Source organism: Sapajus apella, unplaced genomic scaffold, assembly GCF_009761245.1.
Source record: "Sapajus apella isolate SASKATOON/1434 unplaced genomic scaffold, GSC_monkey_1.0 scaffold60, whole genome shotgun sequence".
Taxonomy (NCBI): domain Eukaryota; kingdom Metazoa; phylum Chordata; class Mammalia; order Primates; family Cebidae; genus Sapajus; species Sapajus apella.
Window position 1 is genome coordinate 11,370,642 of NW_022437000.1, and position 22,418 is coordinate 11,393,059.

At 44.2% G+C, this 22,418-nt stretch overlaps 1 protein-coding gene across 18 annotated transcripts in view; it reads left to right on the forward strand.

Moving 5' to 3' along the window:
- ARHGEF7 (Rho guanine nucleotide exchange factor 7) overlaps positions 1 to 22,418 on the forward strand; it is a 182,388-nt gene that overhangs the window by 134,886 nt on the left and 25,084 nt on the right. For 17 of the 18 annotated variants that reach the window (XM_032246239.1, XM_032246235.1, XM_032246225.1 and 14 more), the window contains 5 exons: positions 10,458 to 10,580; positions 17,269 to 17,407; positions 18,197 to 18,256; positions 18,995 to 19,141; positions 21,033 to 21,119. In XM_032246239.1, coding sequence (XP_032102130.1) covers positions 10,458 to 10,580; positions 17,269 to 17,407; positions 18,197 to 18,256; positions 18,995 to 19,141; positions 21,033 to 21,119 — 556 coding nt within the window. Of the gene's footprint in view, positions 1 to 874; positions 895 to 10,457; positions 10,581 to 17,268; positions 17,408 to 18,196; positions 18,257 to 18,994; positions 19,142 to 21,032; positions 21,120 to 22,418 lie in introns of those variants that run through there. The other variant, XM_032246244.1, reaches the window with a different exon arrangement.

The window sequence follows — 22,418 nt, forward strand, 5'->3', positions numbered from 1 at the left end:
GTGCGTGACCTGTCCTGAATGCTGTCATTCAGGTCTCCTGGGTTTTCATGGTGTCTTTGTGCTAACCTAGCTGGAATCTGACTTCTAGTTGGTTCCTGTTCTGTCCAACGTCTCCACCAGCACTGGCTGTCCCGAAATGGTTCAACCCCGAAACTGTGGGTGATACCACTTTATTCATTTATTTCTATACAGCACTGCTTCACCAGCTGATCTTTGAAACTTTGGGATAGGGCCTGTTAAAATTGTGGCAATTTTGCTTATTGAAAATAGCTAATATAGATTGGTTCCAAAGTTGTAATAATTTACAGATGTCCCTCTATAGATTGGACATCCCTTTTTAGGCTCTGTCTTCAGGGCTTGGATCATGAGCCTTTCTTGCTGTTCCCTGGTGGGGCTAAAAAGTAGGATTTCCCTCCCACCTAGCTCTCCTTAACTATTCCCTTTGTTTGGATTCACTTCTTATCTTCTTAACTAAAATCCTATTTAATCCTTCAGTCCCAGTAACATACCAGTTCTTAGTACAGCCTTCCCTTTGTCTCTTGCGTTTTGTTTGCCTGTATGTCTTGATTTTGTTTTAGTGATAAATGCCTTTCAGTGTTATTACAGACATCAGTAGAGTGAGTTCCCATTTGTTGCCTTATATATGATAGGACTTCAGTGTATCAAAGAAAATATCCAATATGTTTATAAGTATTTAATGTAACTGTTACATTAGTTAAATATTATGTAATGATTTGTTCAAAAGTTAATTATAAAGCCTAAGATACAAGTAATAGGGAGGAGGTGTGGAGCAAGATAGCCAAGTAGAAACCTCCAGCGATTATCCGCCCCACAGGAACACCAAATTGAACAACTGTCCACACAAAGAAACACCTTCATAGAACTGGAAATGAGGTGAGTGATCATAGTGCCTGGTTCTAACTTTATATCACTGAAGGAGACACTGAAGAGGGTAGGAAAGACAGTCTTAAATTGCTGATAGTACCTCTCCCTAAACTTCAGCAGGAGCTGTGTAGTAGAGACAAAACCTGTGCGCTTTGGAGAGGGAGGGCTCAGTGGTTGTGGGACTTTTTATTGGAACTCAGTGCTGCCCTGTCACAGTGGAAAGCAACATGGGGCAGAACTTGGCCGGCTCCCACAGAGGTAGGATTTAGACCAGTCCTAGCGAGAAGGCTACCCGTCCCAGCAGTTGGAACCTGAATTCTGGCAAGCCCCGCCACTGAGGACTAAAATGCTCTGGGGTTCTAAATAAACTTGAAAGACCGTCTAGGCCACAAGGACTGCAATTCCTTGCTAAGACCCGGTGTAGCACTGGGGCTCTGAGCCAGTGGCCCTGGGGGCACTTGACCTAGTGAGTCATCTGCTGGGGCAGCCAAGGGATGCCCTGTGCCACCCTCCCCCAACCACAGGCAGTGCAGCCTGCAGCTCCGGTGGAGACTCTTCCTTTTGCTGGAGAGGAGGGAAGAGTAAAGAGGACATGGTCTTGCAGCTTGGATACCACCTCAGCCACAGTAGGAGAGGGCATGAGGCAGAGCGCCCGAGGCTCCCGGGTGGCGTTTCTAGACATACCCACTGCTTTGAAGGGAAGCACCCCGTTCCTGCCAGGATTCATCATCTGCCGACTAAAGAGCCCTTGGGCCCCGAGTAATCCGCAGTGGTACCTAGGCAGAGCTCACCATGGGCTTTGGGCGAGACTCAAAGACGAGCTGGCTTCAAGTGTGACCCAGCATATTCCCAGCTGTGGTGGCTACAGGGAGGGACTCCTGCTTGAGGAAAGGAGAGGGGACTTTGTCTTGCAGCTTAGGTGCCTGCCCAGCCACACTGAGGTAGAGCATCAGTGGGCTCTTGCAGGCCCCCAGTTTCAGGCCTTGGCTCTTAGATGGCATTTTGGGACCTGCCCTGGGCTAGAGGGCAGCCCACTGCCCTGAAAGGAGAGTCTTGGGCCTAGCAGCATTTACCACAAACACTGAAGAGCCCTTGGGCCTTGAATGAACATCAGCGATAAACAGGCAGCACTTGCTGCAGGCCTGAGGCAGTATGGCCACAGGGAGAGGTTCTTGCTTATGGAAAAGGGGAGCAAAGAGTGGGAAGGACTTTTTCTTGTGGCTTCGGTGCCACAAGAAATACTCAACTGCAGTAGAATAGTGCACAGGCTAGATTCCTGATGTTTCAGATTCCAGGCTCTGGCTCCAGGTGGCCTCTCTAGACCGGCCCAGAACCGAGGGGAACTCACCATCCTGAAGGAAAGGACACATGCCTGTCTGGCTTTGCCACCTGCAGATTGTAGTGCCCCAGGGCCTTGAGCAAATGTAGGCGGTAGCTGGGAAGTGGTTACCATGGGCTTTGGGTGCAGTCCAGTACTTTGCTGGCTTCAGGTATGAACCAGTGCAGTCCCAGTGGTGGTGCTGTGTCATCCTCTAGCTCCAGGCTACTCATCTCTGTCTCTCTGTCTACACACACACACACACACACACACACACACACACACACACACATATTCAGGAACACCACAGTGGTACCTGTGTGAGTCAGCAAGAGTCATAGCATTACTGGGCTTGGGGTGCCCCAATTTGGTCTCAATGCAGATATAACTGCAGTGAGAACAAAAACTTAAATCACAACACCCAAGTACCTTTGAATACCTGGAAAGCCTTCCCAAATAGGATGGGTACAAACAAGCCTAGGCTGTGAAGACTCCAATAAATATGTAACTTTTCAATGCCTAATGCTGCCCAGATGCTGACAGACATCCACAAGCATGAAGTCCGTCCAGGAAAATACGAACTCGCCAAAGAAAGGCGCCAGTAAATGATCCTGGAGAGAGATATGTGACCTTTCAGACAGAGTTAAAAAATAGCTTTTCTGAGGAAACAGTGAGATTCAAGATGACACAGAGAAGGAAATCAGAATCCTATCAGATAAATTTAAAGAGATTGAAATAATATAAAAGAATCAAGCAGAAATTCTGGAGTTGAAAAATGTAGTTGACATGCTGACAAATGCATCAAAGTCTCTTAGCAGAATTGATGAAGCAGAGGAAAGAATTCGATACTTTCAGACAGGCAATCTGAAAAATACACAGGGGAGACAAAGAATAAAAAACAATGAAACATGCCTACAAAATAGTAGAAAACAGCCCCAAAAAGGGCAAACCCAAGAGTGACTGGCCTTGAGGAAGTAAAGAGAGACATGGGGTAGAAAGTGTATTCTAAGGGATAATAACAGATAACTTCCCAAACCGAGAGAAAGGTATGAATACTCAAGTACAAGAAGGTTATGTTAATAAAACATCAAGTAGACTTAACCCACTGAAGACTACCTTAAGGCATTAAATGAACACTCCCGCAGGTCAAGGATGAAGGAAGGATCCTAAAAGCAGAGAGAGAGGGAGAAAAAAAATACCATACAAAGATGCTCCAATACATCTGGCAGCAGACTTCTCAGTGGAAAGTTTCCAGGCCAGGAAAGAGTGGGTGTGACTTTTAAATTTCTGAAAGCAAAAACCTTTTACCCTAGCATAGTATATCCAGCAAAAATACCCTTCAGACATGAAGGAGAAATCCCAAACGAAAGCTGAGGGATTTTATTAACATCAGTCCTGTTCTACAAGAAATGCTAAAGGGCGTTCTTCAGTCTGAAAGAAAAGGACATCAGTGAGCTACAAGAAATCATCTGAAGGTACAAAACTCACTGGTAATAGTAAGTACACAGAAGAACACAGAATAGTATCACACTAACGGTGGTGTGTAAACTACTCGTATCTTGAGTAGAAAGATTAAAACATGAACTGATCTAAAACTACAGCTTTTGAAGACATAGACAGTACAGTCAGATATGAATGGAAACAAGTTAAAAAACACGAGAATAAAGTGTAGAACTTTTATTAATCTTCTCTTTCCTTGTTTGTTATTTATGCAATCAATGTTGTCATCATTTTAAAATAATGGGTTACATTATTTGCAAGTCCACGGTAACCTCAAGTTCATAGATCCATAAAAAATAAAAAGCAAGAAATTAAAACCAGAGAGAATCACCTTTACAAAAAGGAAGACAGGAAGGAAAAGGAAAAGATTACACAACAAGAAGGCAAATGACAAAATGGCAATAGTAAGGCCATAGTTATGAATAATAACATTGAACTTAAATGAACTAAACTCTGCAATTAAAAGCTGCGGAGTCGCTGAATGGATTTAAAAAAAAAAAAAAAGAGACCCAGTGATCTGTTGCCTACAAGAAACACACTTCACCTCTATTAAAGATACCTGTAGACTGGAAATAAAGGAATGGAAAAAGATATTTCATGCAAATGGAACCAGAAAAGAGCAGGAGCAGCTGTACTTAGATCAAACAAAATAGATTTCAAGACAAAAGCTAGAGACAAAGAAGGTCATTGTATAATAAAGGGGTGGATTCAGCAAGAGGAAATAGCAGTTGTAAATACACATCCAACACTGGAGCATTCGGATAGTATAAAGCAAATATTACTAGAACTAAAGAGAAAGATAAACCCCAATTCAATAATAGGTAGAGACTTCAACACACCAGTTTCAGCACTGGACAGATTTTTCATACAGAAAAGCAACAAAAAGACATGTGACTTTATCTGCACTTTTGAACAAATCAATCTGATAGATATTTACAGAACATTTCCTCTAGTGGCTTCAAAATACACATTCTTTTCTTCAGTACATGGATCAATCTCAAGGATAGACCATAAATATTAAACACAAAGCAAGTCTTAAAAAATGATATTTATTTCTTAAAAATCAAAAATAATTTTATCAAGCATCTTGTCTGACTACAATGGAATAAAACTCAATAGTGAGGAATTTTGGAAACTATACAGACGTGTGGAAATTAAACAGTATGCTCCTGAATGACCAGTGGGCCAATGAAGAAATTAAGAAAATTTAATAATTTCTTGAAACAAATGATTACAAAAACACAACATACCAAAAGCTATGGGTTTAGTGCAGCAAAAACTGTACGAAGAGGAAATTTATAGCTATAAGCACCTACGTCAAAAAGTAGAAAAACTTCAAATAAACAACTTTAATGATACCTCTGAACAAGAAAAGCAAGAGCAAACCAAACCCAAAATTAGTAGAAGGAAAATAATAAAGATTAGAGTAGAAATACATGAAATTGAAATATTACAAAAGATCAACACAACTAAAAGTTGGTTTTCTGAAAAAAATAAAATTGACAAACCTTTAGCCGGAGTAAGAAAAAAGAGAAAACCGAAATAATGTTTTCTTTTTCATCTCTGATTTTAAAACTGATACCGCAGAAGTTCAGAGGCTCACCAAAGGCTACTGTCAACAGCTGTATGCCAATAAATTGGAAAACTTAGAAGGTTTTTGGTAGTCAGCAAGAGAGGACCTGCCAGAGGTCATATGGCTTCAGGGGCTCTGTCTGTGTATGTCTGTGTCTGCCTGTCTGTTTCTACCCTGAGTGCTGTGTGTGTGTGTGTCTGTCTGTCTGTCTGTCTACACCCTGAGTGGGACAGGAGGTTGCTTGTGACGCCTTGTTTGTGAAGGCTGTCTGTCGATCATGGACAGATTGCTGGGTTTTTGTGGCTGGAGATGTCTGTGGAGGTTCCCCCAGCACGTGGCTCTGTCTTCATATGCATCTTAGTTTCCATCCGAAATCACTTGTTATTGAAATGAGAACCCTTCCTGTCTAGTTAGTAGTACCACTAGGAGTAAGTGTGTTGTGGAAGAAACTGCTTAGCATCTCTTTGATTTCTCAAATGTTTTTGCTGAGACCCAGTCATCTTTACTCTGGGTAAGGGGGGAAAAAAACCCTTGGGTACCCCCTTTTACCTTGTGCTGTTGCTGTTACTCTGAAGATATAGAGAATAGAGTATGTGTGACTGTAGCTGTCATCAGATGTTGGACCATTCATGGACACAGTGTGACACCACACCTGTAGATCATGGCTTTGCTTCTGCCAGGAGGCCTGGTGGAAGCACCTGGCATGATGCGTGGTGCCTCTAGTGACCCATGTGCACCTTCCTGCTGCCCATGGCCTTGATGTAGCCCCCGTGGGATGCCCTCCTGCACATTATCACACTCTGAAGAACAGCCTGTGGAGCACAAGAGAGAACCAGGGCGCATATCCTCTCCTTTAACTCTGAGCTCATATTCTGTGCTGGTGATTTCTGAGAGTCTGGTTGGTTGTCGAGCGAATTTAGGTGCCTAGGCGGCATTACGTGCGGTGTATGTTGGCACGTTATGCTCGAGTCCTGGGACTCAGCTGACTTCTATGAGCTTCAGCTGCTACTGAATTAATGATTACAAGGGCTTTATCAGCCGTGGAACTGGGGGTGGCAGTGACAGAAAATTGTTGGAGAATTGGTTTGGGACTGAAAGAGGTAATAAAAATCTAGGGCCTCGGCTCGGGGGTGGGGGTGAATGAAATAGGGAAAGACACTTGTACATTGAAGTAATTGTTCCTTTATAAGCTATTCTGAAATGTGACTTAATTTTCAATAATTGATGAAGTATCAGAAATGGAAATCAGTTTATCTTAATTTTCATTTCTGAATGGATCAGGGCTGTGGCACTGGACCAGATAGGAGTTGAAATCTTTGCATACTTTGTGGCCCAGCACTGAGCAGTATTTCTGCAGTGTAAGAATTTAACCCATTTTAGGTAACACGTATCCGATAATTTTCCTGTGCCGCATCTCTGGCTGTGTTCTTTTTTTGTTCATCCAGCTTTGGCCTTCCATCATTACTCAGTTATCTTCAGTCCTCCCAGTGAGGCACGCAGGGTTCTGTCATCCTAGAAGCCAGCCTCTTCCAGTGCTGTACTGTGTCACTGAACATCAACATCACCTGCTCAGATGTCAGTGTGTAATGTTCTCAAAACCTGTGTGCCTTCAGTACCGGGATTAAGGGGCGGGTCCTTCCGTGTCTGTAAGCTGGCAGCAGTTTGTAGCTCGTGTCATTGAGACTGCATATTGTCTTACATTCAGTTTACTTTTGTAATTGTTTCATATTCCCCAAAATGATAGCAGTCACTTTAAGGAAGCGACTGTTTCTTACCCTGTTTCTAATCTGCTCCCAGTGCCTTGTAATGGTGCTGCATACTTACAGTAGTTGAAATTAATTTGTGAGTCAGTGACTATCCTGCAAATGCAGACAGAACTGTGGCTAATCCCTGAAGGCTATTAAAACCCCACTTACCTGTTCACAGTTGGAAATGGGTCTGCAGTAGTGCAAATGCTAGCTTACTTTGCCTTCAGTTGTGCTTTAATAAACTAAACAGTAAAGCTCTATAATAAATGCATGACACATTCAGGATTTGGAAACATGGCTTGGATGAGTTAGTGTTGTTCAGAGCTTCCACTGATGGAAATGTGCTGTATCTGCTATACAAATTTCAGTAGCCTCTAGCCACTGGGGCCGTGAAGCTCTTGAAATGAGGTTAACACAACTGAAGAACTGAACTTTCATTTTTTTATTTTATTTTAATTAACCTTACTTGAAATAGCTGCAGGTGGCTAGTAGCTATTGAATTCGAGGGCAAAGAAGCATGGCAGATTAGGCAGGTGGGGCAGCTTCCCATCTGTGCAGAGGTCTGTTTGTCACCGCCACCACCAGGAGGACTTCTGCATCCTCACCCTTAGCCTGCTTGTGTTGTGGGAGAGGCCCCGGCTGTTGCAGACCTCACTGAACTTCCTGTCCCTGCGGGTACCTGTTGTGCTTCTGTGAGCCTCCTCCATTACACAGGGTGGGGACATGTCTTGCTCGGACAGAGATCAAAGGAGCGCTAAGAGAGGCAAAGAGATGGAAAGTTCAATCTTGAAGGAGGGTGTTGGTCTTTTTTTTACCCAGCACAGAGAAGAGACTGGTAGGTGGAGGGAGCACTTACATTTGGTATGTTCTTACACAGATCAGCCGCCTGAACCTGTGTGGGATATTTTTATTGTCTATATTTTGCATTTCTATTGTCTGTATTATTTACATTAACTACATTTGGCACCTACGTTATTGCTGCGTTTTAGAAGCAGAGGTATACTCTCATCTCTTTTCCAAAGCCCATGTTTTATAAAACTGACATTTATCTAGTCTGGAAGGGAAGGCCCACGGTAGCGGGAATGACTGAGTCTGAGGAGAGAAGGCGGCGGCGGCAGTGGGGTTTGGAACTCTCACGGCGTTACTTCCTTGTGCCCTTCTGTCTCCACAGCTCTTACTGTGGGACGTACCGGTAACAGCTCAGTAAATTTTATTACATTGATTAGAGCTGGAACCGTCTTTTTGAGCCTCGGTTAACAGTTAATAAGGAATGAATAAAAAATTGTTGCAAAACAGCGAGAAGACCAAGTTGGCATAAATTGAGTACTCTGTGTTTTGAACATGAGATTTTTCCTAATACTTGTGACTTGCTGATTCTCCTGACGATGACTTTCTCCAGCTACTACTTAGCAGCTGCAGAGCGAAAAGCAATGCTGAGGAGACACACCCAGAGACTGGATGGGAGGCAGGTGGACTAGGAATGCTGGGCCTGAGGTCCTGCCTGCAGGGTTGAAAGGCATGTTGGGAGCCAGAGTGTGCTGTGGTCTGAATGTGTTGCCCAGATCATCTTTAAAACTTAGTCACCAGCTGGATGGTATTAAAAGGTAGGGCTTGGAGACAGGTCGTGAGGATGGAGCCCTCATGAATGGGATCAGCTCCCTTGTAACAGCTGTGTGGGAGCTGTTTTGCCCCTTGCCCCTGTGAGGATGCATAGGGAACCACCTGCGGCTGCCTTGATCTTGGGTTTCCAGCCTCCAGAGCCGTGAGCAGTGCATTTCTGTTGTTGGTACATTACCCAGTCCGAGGTGTTCTGTTACCAGCAGGGGTGGACCGAGGCCATGTGCTTATCTTATCTGAGGGGATGGCAGAGCAGAAGCGGTGTCCCCACGAGTTGCAGGCCTGAACCCTAGTCCTGGGCTCCGTCCACCTTTGCGTTGGATGATGCCGTCTTTCCCTTTTTTTGCATTCCTCTGTCATTTTGGTTAAGTACCTGCTCTGGGAGATTCCTGAGGAGCAAGTGCATGTTGGGCAGTTAATCCACATGAGTGTTCACTGTTGCCTGAGATGGAGACAGGGGGAGGGATTTCCACCCCTCATTTCAAGGGGGGCTTCAGTGTCTCTAGGCTCTGGTACTGAGGAGCCCCGTGCTGTTCTGTCTTCTTGGTGTGAAACCAGTGTTTCTCACTCAGAGCCCTTTGTATCCTTGTTTCTGGGCTTTGGAATGACCGCACTGTTGTCTGGGGCCCCGGTCTTCTTTCAGCCCGTGCTGACGTCTTGGACATCTTTGATCTTGTGCCTTGCACTCTTTTTGCTTAGTCATGTGATGATTTCTTTGACTTCTGCTTAAGTTTTTGGCTTTCTGTATCAGGAACTTTTATTCTGATGTGGAATGACTATCAAATTTCCTTTTTCTTCTTTGCTCCTTCATGTCCCCCCCTTTTTAGGCAAATGTGTTTGTGGTCCTTTCATGCCTGAAAACACTTTGGAAGTGCTCTCCAGGAGCTTGGACTAGTGACTCTTTGTTTTCTGGAGGAATCCGTGGCATTAGTGTTTTGGTCACTTTTTTCCTGGCTCCTGTTCCCTGGGTAGAAGGATGTAATCCTTTTGGGAATATCGTGGGTGTCTGGGGAGCAAAGACGCCCTGGGGTGCAGGGAAGGTGGTAAGAGTTCGCATGGGCCTCCGGTTTTCCGCATGTGCCCTTGCTCCGGGTTGCTGCTGGTGTCCTCACCCCAGAAACCCTGAGATCTGGAGAGGTGAGCATGTAGTACCCTGTTAGGCACAACCCCCTGCTGAGGTGGCACTGCCCAGGGCCCTGATGCCTGCAGCTTGTGCCGACTCGCCACCCTTCATATCTGTTTTGCAGCTTCCATTGCTCCTTCTGGTCATCTCTTCCTCATTATTTTTGTTCTCTTGAGTTTATGCTTTTTGGAAAAGCCTGTTAACTGTCAGGATGGTGGGGATCTAGGGAGGAGAGGCACCTGCTAGGTGGGCTTGCTTTTCAGTCTCTAACCTGAAGGGAAATGCAGTTTTTGTATTTTTTGTTAGCCTTGATGCCACTTTGGTAGAAAACTTGCAGACCAAATAACCACATTCAGCAATTCTCCTTATTTTATGCAAAACTGAAGGCTTTGAACATGTTTTTCTCACTGCCCAAAGAGCTTGGGCCTGAGAGTTGGTCCTGATGTAGTGCGCAGTCCTGGCAGTCTGGACGCTGCAAGAGAGGACCTGGCAGTAGAGCTGCTTGCTGGGCGCCCCTTCTCTGCTGGACTCAAGGCAGCAACACGTGTATGCTGGGGTCGGGGCATCTCATTTTCACAGATAGGGTGCAGAGGAAAGTTTTCCTCACTCAGAGGTATACTGTGTTTGTCATTAGCAGCTGTCCTTTTGTCTGTAAAACTGATGACGATTTCCGTTTATGTCACATTTCTCCAGGTTGCCCGAAGCTCAGCAGAGAGTCGGAGGCTGCTTTTTAAACCTGATGCAGCAGATGAAAACCCTGTACCTCACATATTGTGCCAATCACCCTTCTGCAGTGAACGTCCTCACGGAGCACAGGTTCGCTCACTATGTTCCTGGGCAGTAGGGAAGGCGGGCAGCTCTGTGTCCTTCATAGGGTGCAAGGATATGAATTTTAATTACCTCTCAAAATTAGTGCTTGAGAAGTACTGGTGAGAAGTCTTTGAAATGATGGTGAGTATTGTTGTAAAAAGAGATTTTTTTTTGATGTCTCCCCTACAGCCTGGAGCCCTTTGGCTAATAGGTTGAAGGAATCGGTAAGTGTTGAGGGGTGTAGCCACAAGCTTAGTCAAGGGTCCTGGAATCATATTTCTCTCAGTTCTTAAAAGTGGAAGTATACGAGTGCAGATTACATCAGCTGTGAAAGGATCGAATTTCAAATTAGGATCAGGTTTTATATACAGAACATTAAATTGGAGGCCATTAGCTTTAGCTTTTTAACCTGAAACTAAAAACAAGTGCAACAGAGACTGTACAGATTGTTTTGCTCGTTTTATGAGACACGGCAACGTCTGCTTCCTGCAAATTGGAGGAAGATATTTCTCAGCTGTTTCAGTTATTGAGGAGGACCTCGGTCCTTAGAGAGTGTTAAGAATAGATTTGTTTGAGGATTTGCTCTAATTATTTGTTTGAGGATTGGCTTGGAGGAGACCACACGTGGGCTTAGAGAGCTCAGAGGCTCACTTTCTGCTTCTAAAAGAGGCCAAAGAATTATATTAATGTTTTACAAAAAATTTCATAATTTTTTTTTGCAAATACAAGTTCACGTTTTAAAAACCGTAAATGGAAAAAGTATTGTTTTAGTAGTATCAAGTTAAATGCCATTGTCTTTCTAACTTAAATATTTAACTTCAGCTTACTCTTCATCAAACATTTCAACTCAGAACTTAGAAAGCCTCTTCAGTGAGCAGGTGTTCCTCGCCTCTTGAGAAGCACATCCGGGGCTCAGGTTTGGCCCTGCGTGGGTGTCCTTCCACAGACTAGACCTGGTAGCAGAGCGGACTCGGCTGTGGCTGTGACTGCTGCTGCAGGCTGTGCAGCCATAGCAGGCTTCCTCCTGTCTCTGGGTTTCAGCGTCCTTTCCTGAAAGAACTCATTCACAGGGATATTGTCGGCATTCAGAAAAACTGTCAGCAGATCATGTCAGGGTGAACACGCTTACATGTTCAGTGGATGTTTTGTTGTCTTCTATTGTTTAAAAAAATAAAAAAGACCCTGGATAGTTACTGTTTCCTGGGCGTGCTCCAATATTAAAGGATTAAGATTTTGTGAACTTCCTATTTGTTATTAAAGCATCTGCAGCCCTGGAAGGAAAAAGCAGCCTTTAACAATGCAGTGAAAGGAAAGGAAGTTAGAACACACAGCAGTCACAGAAAAGGAGAACCCAAAAAACCCCTCCCTCCGTGAGGTCCTACTTGGGAGTGTGGGCTGTGTCAGCAGTGTCTCTAAGCACCCAGCATGCTTTCAGTTACGCGCTATCCCTTCCCCTCCACTCCACTCCTGGGGATTTATACATCGAATGAGATTTCCATAAAAGTGCAGTGCAAGTATTACATTTGTATCTCTGGAATTTCTTCAGGAATTATTGACGGAGCGATGAGGAAGATGAACAGAAAGTAAGTGGAATGTGAGGGTAACATTAGAAAGCCTTATTTTTTTCTCCCCATCCCCTTTGTTGGGGGAAAGGAGTTGATCCTAGATGGTGGGATTGGGAATATAAATAGGGGGTAGGATGGACAATTTTGGGGGGAAGAGAGTCTTAACTCAGTATTTTCCTCCCAAAATCGAGCTGTCCTACAGATGACATTGAAAGTCACTGAGACTGTTAGTTTCCTAAAACCCAAGGCATTCAAGAGCAGAGCATGTGCTCGAGAGCTGCATTTAACCTCTTCTCTGTAATTACGTTAATGACTGTGGTTGTTGGGTCTTAGATGTACATGTAGTGTTTTCCTGAAGTAACAAGAAAGAATACAGGTGGGTTTTAGTCAGGAGGGTCTTTGTCCCTCCTCCCCAGGGCTGCCCAGAGAGTGAAGGGGCCGGCTGAGGCCCGCTCTGGACAGCAACCCCAGGGCATGTCACTTGCTTCCGTCAGAGCCGCAACGAGAGGAGGGTTCCCCCGAGCCAGCAGATGCCACCACTGTGGAATGTGAGGCTTGCGTGCCCTCCTGAGGTCCTTGCACCCTGAGAACTCCTGCTCTGTTGGCCATAGATCCCTCCCTGCCCCAAAGGCCAGGGCAGTGAATTGGGGTCACGCCTCCCTGTGCCAAGGCTCCTTCCTACTTCCTGCCTCTGTGCTTTGATTCTTACTTGTCCCTCTTGCCGGCCTTTCCACATGCGTGAAGGTCTTTAAGCTGCCATGCCTGTGGGCGCATATCTGCTCATGCTGTTTTGAGTCATTTTTAAGGATTGGTTGAAGTGTAGTGGGTTGAAATTTGAAAGTCTGATTTGCATCCTCACAGTCCTTACATTGCTTGGGTTTAAGTTCTAAGTGTGAGCCCGGTGGGTGCAGAATGCCATCTCCCAGCATTTTAGCAGCTTTGACCTTCCTTGGTGTCCTGTGATGGAGGCGGTGCTTGTCTGTGCCCGGCTATTTTGAATGAACTATGGGTGTCGTAATTTAGTCTGTGAAAACGATTTTTTTCCCAGCAGTTTGTTCCTTTGTGATTGGCCCCATGATTTCATGTGTTTTGTGGCTGCCGGCAGCCCACGGCGCTGCGTCAGTAAGGACCCAGGAGACCCACTGTGCACGGGCTGCTGGCATCAGCAGAGTGAGGCTGAAAGAGCCACCTTTGGTCAGAGTAGCCGTAACTAGCTGTTTCATTTTATTATGGCACTAATTTTTTTTTTTTTTAACTTCAAACTGAAGCAAAAGCGATCCACAAAAATTTATAAAATTCTATTTCCTTTTTTAACTGTATTTGTGCCAGCATTGTAAGAGTGTCTTGTGGATATTAAAAGAAGTTAGTATTGCTTGCACACATTTCACTTTTTTGGCTTCAGGGCTTTTTTCGAGGCCCATGGTGATGAGGGTAACTCTGTTTAGTTTTGTCAGTTTTTCTCTGCTGTACCATAGTTAGGAAATTTCACAGGTAACCCTGAAACACAAATAATGATTTGAATGGATTTTTCCTTGATTACTGTTTTGGTAGAAAAGGCCCTTATGTGAATTACATTTAAAGGAGTTGAGATATATGTCATCAAGTTGGATTTTCATGGGACTGCCTGATAAATTCTCCAACACCTAGAGAATTGTTAGTAAAATATAAATTGCTTCTGTCTAAAGCCCTATGTTACTCTATTTGTGCTTTAGGAATGAATAGAGTGAGTGATGGGAAGAAAGGAGCTGTTTTGAGTAAAAATTGGGTGGAGGGGAGGGACGCGTGTGTGAGGAACAGGCTGCCCCAGGGTCAGAGGGACTGGGCATGCCACCCACACAGCGGGGGTCCACCTTGGGTGCAGAGCATCAGCTGTTCCGCTGACAGTGATGGCTTGGGCAGAGGCCTGCGTGCAGGCTGTCCTTTGTATCACTTACATAATTTTATGTCTGCCCTGCCCAGAGATGTTGGGGGCATTGACATCTATGAGTGCTTGTTCTAGTGCCCGGCATGGCGAGCGCTCCTGTGACCGCCCCTCTGTCCTTGTTCTCCTGCTGTCCGTAGTGCTCAGTGTTGTCCCAGCTGAGAAGAGGGCAGGGGACAATGGCTGTAGTGGCTGCAGTGGAGGGGAGTCTGTCCCGGACCCTCCTCAGTTCCCCACCCACCTCCCGGGGGAAGGGGGACGCTAAGGGAAGAAGGCAGATGATGTGTCCATGTTTAGAAACGACAGGAACATGTGCAGTGTGCTCATGGGCTCACGTCAGTGTATCCTGCATGCTGATCAGGACACTTGCTGCTCAGGTGTTACCCACAGCGGGGCCCTGAAGATGGCACTGCACTTGATGCCAGTCAGCCCAAGCTTGGGAATTCCTCAAGGAATTGATTTTGGAAAAGCACTAAGTTACAGACAAAAGGTGCTGAGTTGTCTCTTGTCCACAAAAGTGCACTTGCTCTCTTGGGTGCATGTGCTCTCCCTCACATGCCCGCATGTGCGTGCTCTCTCTCTCATACTCTGTCTCTCATACGCACTCTCTCTCTCTCATACATTCTCTCTTATACACTCTCTCTCTCATACACACTCTCTCATACACACTCATACACACACTCTTATACACACTCATACACTCTCATACACACTCATACACTCACACACTCTTACACACGTACACACATACACATACACACTCATACTCATACACATACACACTCATACTCATACACTCATACTCTCACACATACTCATTCTCTCTCATACACACTCATACACTCATACACACTCATACACTCATACACACTCATACTCACACACTCATACACACTCATACTCATACACACACACACTCATACACATACACTCATACTCATACTCTCACACATACTCATTCTCTCATACACACTCATACACTCATACACACTCACACACACACACACTCATACACTCATACACACTCACACTCATACACACATACACTCATACACTGTCTCATACACTCATACACACACTCATATACACACATTCATACACTCTCATACACACACTCTCTCATACACACTCATACACTCTCTCATATATACTCTCTCATACACACACTCTCCTACACTCTCTCTCTCTCTAGTACACTCTCTCTCTCAAGTACTCTGACAGTTTCTGTGCTACTGATTTTTAAAACTGCATCAGCATGATGGGCTACCTTACAGAAATAAAATAATTATGAAGCCTTATATATGGAGTTGTGAAAGTGTTTATCATCTTAATTTTTTTTTTTTAATTTTTACGGAGATGGAGTCTCACTCTGTCGCCTAGGCTGGAGTGCAGTAGCAAGATCTTGGCTCACTGCAACCTCTGCCTCCTGGGTTCAAGCAATTCTCCTACTTCAGCTTCCCGAATAGCTGAGACTACAGCTGCATGCCATCACACCCGGCTAATGTTTATTTGTATTTTAGTAGAGACGAGGTTTCGCCATGTTGCCCAGGCTGGTCTCGAGGTCCTGAGCTCAGGCAGTCTGTCCCCTTTAGTGCTAGGATTACAGGTGTGAGCTGCTGGAGACCCACATATCCTAAAGCTGTGTTTAGGGTGAACTCCCTTGTGGAGACCCATGCATCCTAAAGCTGTGCTTAGGTTGAACTGTCCGAGACTGTTAATATTCACCGTTTGTGGACTCGGTGTCCTCTGGGTTGGCCTAAACACTGTCTGTCTTTTCACCGGGAGCCTTTGGTGGGTCTGGTGTCCCCCAGACCTCTGGCAGTGGGCAGCGTGGCTCGGGTGGTGCAGTGGGAGGCTCCTGTGAGACCAGAACTGGAAATTGGCTGTTTCTCAGTTTTGCTGTTATGATTTTCACATTTATTTTAGGACATTGTTTATAAAATAAGGATATAAGTATCTTTTCCTTCTAAGGGAAAACCTCTAGACTAGGAAAAGTTGTTTCTGGGATGAGTGTCATGGGTATCCTCTAGTCAGCTCTGCTGACTAGAGACCCCGGGTCTCCTAGGACAGGTGTGGTGATGAAGGGGTCGCCGGGGTCTCCTGGATGTGGCATTGACTGCCGGCACTGGTGCTGCCTCCCCTCCTTTCTGTGGGCTGCACGCTGTGAGATGTGTGGACTGATAGCACATGCAGCGTGAGGGACAGCAGACCCAGGGCCTGGCAGAGGCCTCAGAGGTCGCCAGGGAAGGGGCGTCGCCGTCAGGTGACTGTCAGCCATAACAGACATGTGGGTGAAGAGCTGGACCACCCATTGGCCTGTGTCCTCTGCCACAGCTGTGGGAACGCATGAGGACCTGCTATAGGGAAAGCTAGGCGAAGCACCTCGAAGGGGATGCTGAAAGAGGACGATAGGAAGATCTACAGCTTGTTTCTCACCCTTTAATTTTGAGATATGCAGTCGGTTTTCTCGTCTGCACACAGGGACACCGTTGTTCCTCGTGTGTTGTGGGAGATGGCTGTAACCGCTTCTGAAGTTCTGAAGCATAAACCCGCATTCGCTATCTGCACACAGGGACACCTTCCTTCCTCACGTATTGTGAGGGTTAAATGTAACAAAGCTTTTGAAGTTCTGAAACCTAACGCAGCGTTTGCTCTCTTCTCTTGCTGCTTCTCTCGCTCCTCACCCCAAGAGCCGCCCAAGAGCCGTTGCCTACTCCCGGCTGAGTGCTGGCAGCACGTAGGTGGGGCCTGTTTGCTGGATGAAGCCACATCTGGGGGTGACCACCATCAGCGTGCTCTAGCTCTTGGCTGGAGCAGCTCGGTCCTTGTTCTTACCACCTTGAGACTGAGATGATTGGAATCTATTGTGGCTCTGAGCGTGCACGTTTCCATGGGACACGTCTGCATGGCACTGAAGTACCGGAGGGCCTCGCCATCAGAAGCATCTCGTGGAGACCCACACATCCTATGCTGTGCACAGTTACTGTTGCTCATAGGAGAGCAGCAGTGGGACCCCTCGGGTGGTGGGAGTCCTATTTGGCATTTCCAGATAAGCAGTGCAGATTTGGGATAAAAGCTGGAGCCTTCCCGATGTTAAAAGCAGCATTCATGTTGCATAAATCCTGGCTGTTGCTCATGGAGATCAGAGGGCCACCATGGTCTCTCATTACTAACCACAACGTCTTCTCTCTTGCCACTTGCTGCCCAGTGAGGAGTTGGGAGAGTTCATGGAGACCAAAGGTGCCAGCAGCCCTGGGATTCTTGTGCTGACCACAGGCCTGAGCAAACCCTTCATGCGCCTGGATAAATACCCTACGCTGCTCAAAGAGCTGGAGAGACACATGGAGGTACTGCGCTGTCATTCCCTTCCTCAGAGTCCTTACCAACGATTAGTGCCTGCTCAGACTTCCTGTGAAAGAAGCCAGAACTAATGGAGTTTACGGAGTTTTAACTCAGTGGATTGTCAAAATGATTTTGTTAAATATTATGTTTGTCTCATTACTCAGCTCTGTTAAAAAACATTTACCCCTCATCTCTTTTACCCACTGCTGCTGATGGAAAAGTTTCCAAAAGCTGAAACATGAGAACCGATTTTCAGATAGTGTTAAGATGTCTTACTTGGATCATCCAGCTACAGACAATATGTGCCTAAGTTATAGGGTAATGCTGTACTAATCATTTAATGAATGATTATGCTCTTTTAATTTTGAATAACAGGTTGCAGCCTAGCAGACATTTGGGTAAAAGTTACTCTCTTGGCTTGGGTTGGCAAACCTTTTCCATAAGGGGGCAGACTCTAAGGTCTTCATCACAGCTCCACAGCTCTGCTGTTTTAGTGCAGAAGCAGCTAGAATACTGCATGTGGGCCGGAGCGGTGTTCCAGGGAGACTTAATGATGAAGCCAGCATTGGCTTGCCCACCCCTGCTGCTTGTGACTATTCTGTTCCAACTTATATTTCCCCTAAGTCCAATGGCTTTATGACTTTCTGAAAGACTGACACTTTAATGCTGAGGGAAAAGAGGGAATGTGAAGGGTTGAAAAGTATTAGAAAAGTTTCAAGCTGGTCTTTAGAAAGTACCTTTTTAAGAAAATATTTTCCTTGTGAAAGCTAATTGTATGTTTCTTTTATTCAAAGGATTATCATACAGATAGACAAGATATTCAAAAATCTATGGCTGCCTTCAAAAACCTTTCAGTAAGTGATTAAGCATATTGTTTTTCCCCCCAGACATTATTGTGGAAAATGAATATAAAAGAACTATCAACTGAAAAAGTCAAATGATTAAAAAATGTCTTGTACTGACATGAAAGAAAAACAGAGTCGGCATTCTGTGGCTGGTAAACTCCTTTTAGTGGACTGTGATAGAATAATTATTTAAATTTTTAAAAAGCGCAGTATAATTGATGTTAGATCTACTTTAAAATTACTTAAAACATTTTTTTTACCCTCCATTCATGTTGTATTTAGTGATTTACTGCGAAAGAGAACAGCGGTGGTTCCATTGTCTCTGCTGTTGTGTTGTCTTACCAACTGCGGTTTTGAAGTATATGCCTTATTTTATAGCACAAGCTATACTTTTTGTTTCCTCTTTTCAGTCTTCTGTATTGGCAAACACTAACAAAACCAGAATGGGAAGACAATTCTTGTCCTGTCCACATTTCTTCTTCATACAAGTGTCAAAATCTGCTACAGTTTTTCTAAACTAATACTTAGTATTCCAGAGCAGTTATGTGCGTTGCCTCTCGACTTGATTTCATACTTTTAAGCAAATACTTTGAATTCCATGTAATTAAGCAAATTGTTCAATAGATTATCTACCTGAAGAAGTAAGATATAAAGCAATAATTGTCTTAAGGATGATACAAAGCAGTGTGGCCAGAACTTAAGATTCTGGAAGTTTGTCTTTTAACAGTGTTGTTCTGTGTCTGTCAGGCCCAATGTCAAGAAGTCCGGAAAAGGAAAGAGCTTGAGCTGCAGATCCTGACGGAAGCCATCCGGAACTGGGAGGGCGATGACATTAAAACTCTGGGCAACGTCACTTACATGTCCCAGGTCCTGATTCAGTGTGCAGGAAGTGAGGTACTGCCATCCACACGCACACGCGGCAGGGTTTCTGTCCCACTCGTAGGGTCTCGTAGCAGAAGATTTTAAAGAAATCTCAAGCAATGAAAACTTCTGATAGAAGCTCTATCTTATAATTTGTGAGCTACTTTTTATTTTTGACACATGAAAGAGGCTTATGGCATGTTAGAGAGGCTTAGAGCTAAGTGTGGACTTGTTGACCAGTTAGATCCAGCTGAGATGAGTGTGGCCCAAAGCCCGTGTGGACGGAAGGATAATGTACAGAAAGACTTGCAGGAGGCCTGTACATACATCTGCACTGGAGCTGCATGTGCTTTTCTGGCCAACAACTTCGTCCCAAGGCTCTCACTCTCAGGGGCCAGCTCTCTCAATGGTTGGGTCATTCTACTTTCCTGTGAAAGAATGTTAGCTGACATATGCTGTGGGAGTTACAGTTTTCTTATGGGTTTGTTTTAAGTGAGAGATCAACCCAGATTTTGTGACATACCCACCCACACACTGAAAATCAGTTTGTTTCATGATTCACATAGACGTACGTTCAGTGGATCACTAAACAGGGACCTCTGAATTTTATTCTACTTTTGCAAAAATCACATGATCATAACATGCTAAATGACTCCTTTTTGAACACAAGACTCTAAGGAGAATAAGAAAACTAAAACCTAAAGCTTTTACAGTGTGTTTTCCTGTCCACTTATGAAATACCAGCCCTTCTACATAGTCTTGTAGTTTAGGTGCCTTAAGAAACTGATCGTATAAACCTCAGATCTTTTCAGAAGCAGTTTCTTTTTTAATCATGCTCTTTTAAACTTTAAAATAATCTGTGGAAACATTACCCAAAGTGTGTTTGTAATATTAGATCTACATAGCATTGGTGGGTGTTACTCCAGAATGCTTCAGAGTGGTCCTGATCCTGACTGAACGTAGTCAGTGGTAAAGATTCTTGATGACAGAGCTCCTCAGACTTGGCTCTGTGTATTCCCAGCGTATGTTGTGACTCTTCAAGAGGGGAATATAGCAAGTCACTCCCAGTGACCTCTTTCAAGTGTGGAAGAGTCTTTTCCAGGTGCTTTGCATAGGCCTGCTGTTCTGAGGAATATAATCGGGGAAACTGCTTCCTAGGGCCTATTTCACTTTTTGGGGCAGTAGTTTAAATGTCAACATGTGAAAAGGACTGTCTGGCATTTCTGTGTCTGATTTTGGATTCTTAGGAACTTTTATCTTACACTTATGGTCTTTGGCTTTTATCTTACTGAAGCAAATGATTTTTAATACAAAAGTAATACTTTGAAGTGTTTGTTGTAAACCAGGTGAAGTTTATGGGGTGGGTGAAAACAACACTGAGTTAACATTTGGGAGGATTGGGGAAATTCCAGGGATTATTAGTAGACCAAAATTGATTTTAACATTTTACCATATCCTTTCTTTAGCTTAAAGACTCCACCTATTGCCCCTGACCCTACTAAAATTTTAGGTTCTCTCCTTTTTCTCTGAACCACAAAAAGAAAATTTTAGCTTACCTGAAAATGGTTAATCACAGAGCTGAACTCCTTAACTAAATATTTTTTCAAGATGTTACACAGGCTAATTGTGAGTCCAGGGTCTTTTAATCATTCCGTTTACTTTCTTACCTTTTGGTTTTTGAAGAATTTAGAAATCTTTCTTTTATATGTTAAAGCTCTCTTAATCATATTTTAAGACTTAGTACAGAATTTATCATAATTTTGTTTTCATTTAATTTACCTGATAAAATTTGATAGAAATACCTAAATAAGAAATTCATGTAATATTTCATAGGGCCCAGTATAAATAAGTATTTGTGCTCACATTTGTAAGTAGATGTTTTTTAAGAAATTTTTTGGATTTTTTTTTTTTTTTTTTGTATTAGGAAAAGAATGAAAGATATCTTCTACTCTTCCCCAATGTTTTGCTAATGTTGTCTGCCAGTCCTAGGATGAGTGGCTTTATATATCAGGTAAAACACAATTTAAATTTATATTTTGTTGTGTATTGTGGATCTGAGGGTAATTTCAGGCTGGCTTTGGATTTTGTGTTAAATATTAACATTTATCTGTGTATGTGCCGTATATTCAGAGATGGATGTACAGCCTCTGTGTGTTTTGTAACTATGCAAGCACATCCTATGTTAATTTAAAAAAAGGAAAGAAGTGTAAATCTGTAGAGCAACCTCGTAAGGGCACAGACTGCTGTGGCAGAAGCCAGTCTCTGTCACTTCCTTATGTCATTTCAGGCAGAGTACCTTGCTCCTCCCAGCTGTAGTTTTGTTCTGTAAAATGGGTTCAGCTAGGGCTTGTGGGGTAGTGTAGGCTAAGATCTTCTGTCAGTGCCACAGTGCTGCCCAAATGCATCAGCAATTAGGAAGTGATGTAAGTAGCATGTGTGATCATTTAACCGTTTTCATTTTTGTTTCCCTGCTTTTCTTTGAGAAAACGTGAGAGCGGATTTGAGAAGGAGGCGAGGGCGAGCAAGGCCTTTTCTGTTGCGACAGTGGTTTACAGTGGGTGATAGATGAAGGAGCTGGTATTTCTTTCTGTGTGTCTAGTAGATGCACTTGGCAGTTTTCATTCTTCTTTTTCTGTGACGTTACAGAGGTTCAGGTCCTTCCCATCACCTTTCTGAGGACTGGCCAGCCACCACATAACCACTGCAGCAGAAGTCACTGCTTCGTGTTCTCTGGGTTGCATTTCATTATAGCATGTGTTGTTTTGTGTTTCCCAGCAGGGACGTTAGGGAACCTGAGTAGACACTGTACCTTCACAGAGGCTTTGTCGACCTCCCAGAGAGGACTTGTTGTCATATGCTTACTCCGAACGGGTGCTTTAGAATTGGTGAATTACATGTATAGGAACAGACTCAGGAAAATAAGGCTGTAGTTTGTAAGGTTACTGCTGAAGAGAGGTGATCTGTGGCTGAGATAGTGCCCACTAGAGTTTTCCCCCAAACTGGCAGCTACTTCTTTAAGTGACCTTGATAAACCTGAATCTCTGTCCTTTCTGGTCAGCACTGTCTGGCTCCCTGTTTTATATCCCCAGAGTCTCATTTCAGTGGCTGGAGACAGGGGCCTTCTCTAACCTAAGGGAGAAGAGGTACCACTCATGGCAGGCTTGAGTCCCTGCCTGTGAAGCTGGTGGTCACACTGGCTTTGCCCTTGTTGTGTTGACAGGCTGCTGGAGACCTCATCTCAACAACTGGATTTTATTTTCCATTCTCAGCACAGTGGTGACCCATGGTCTCTCTATCATCAGTATCCATT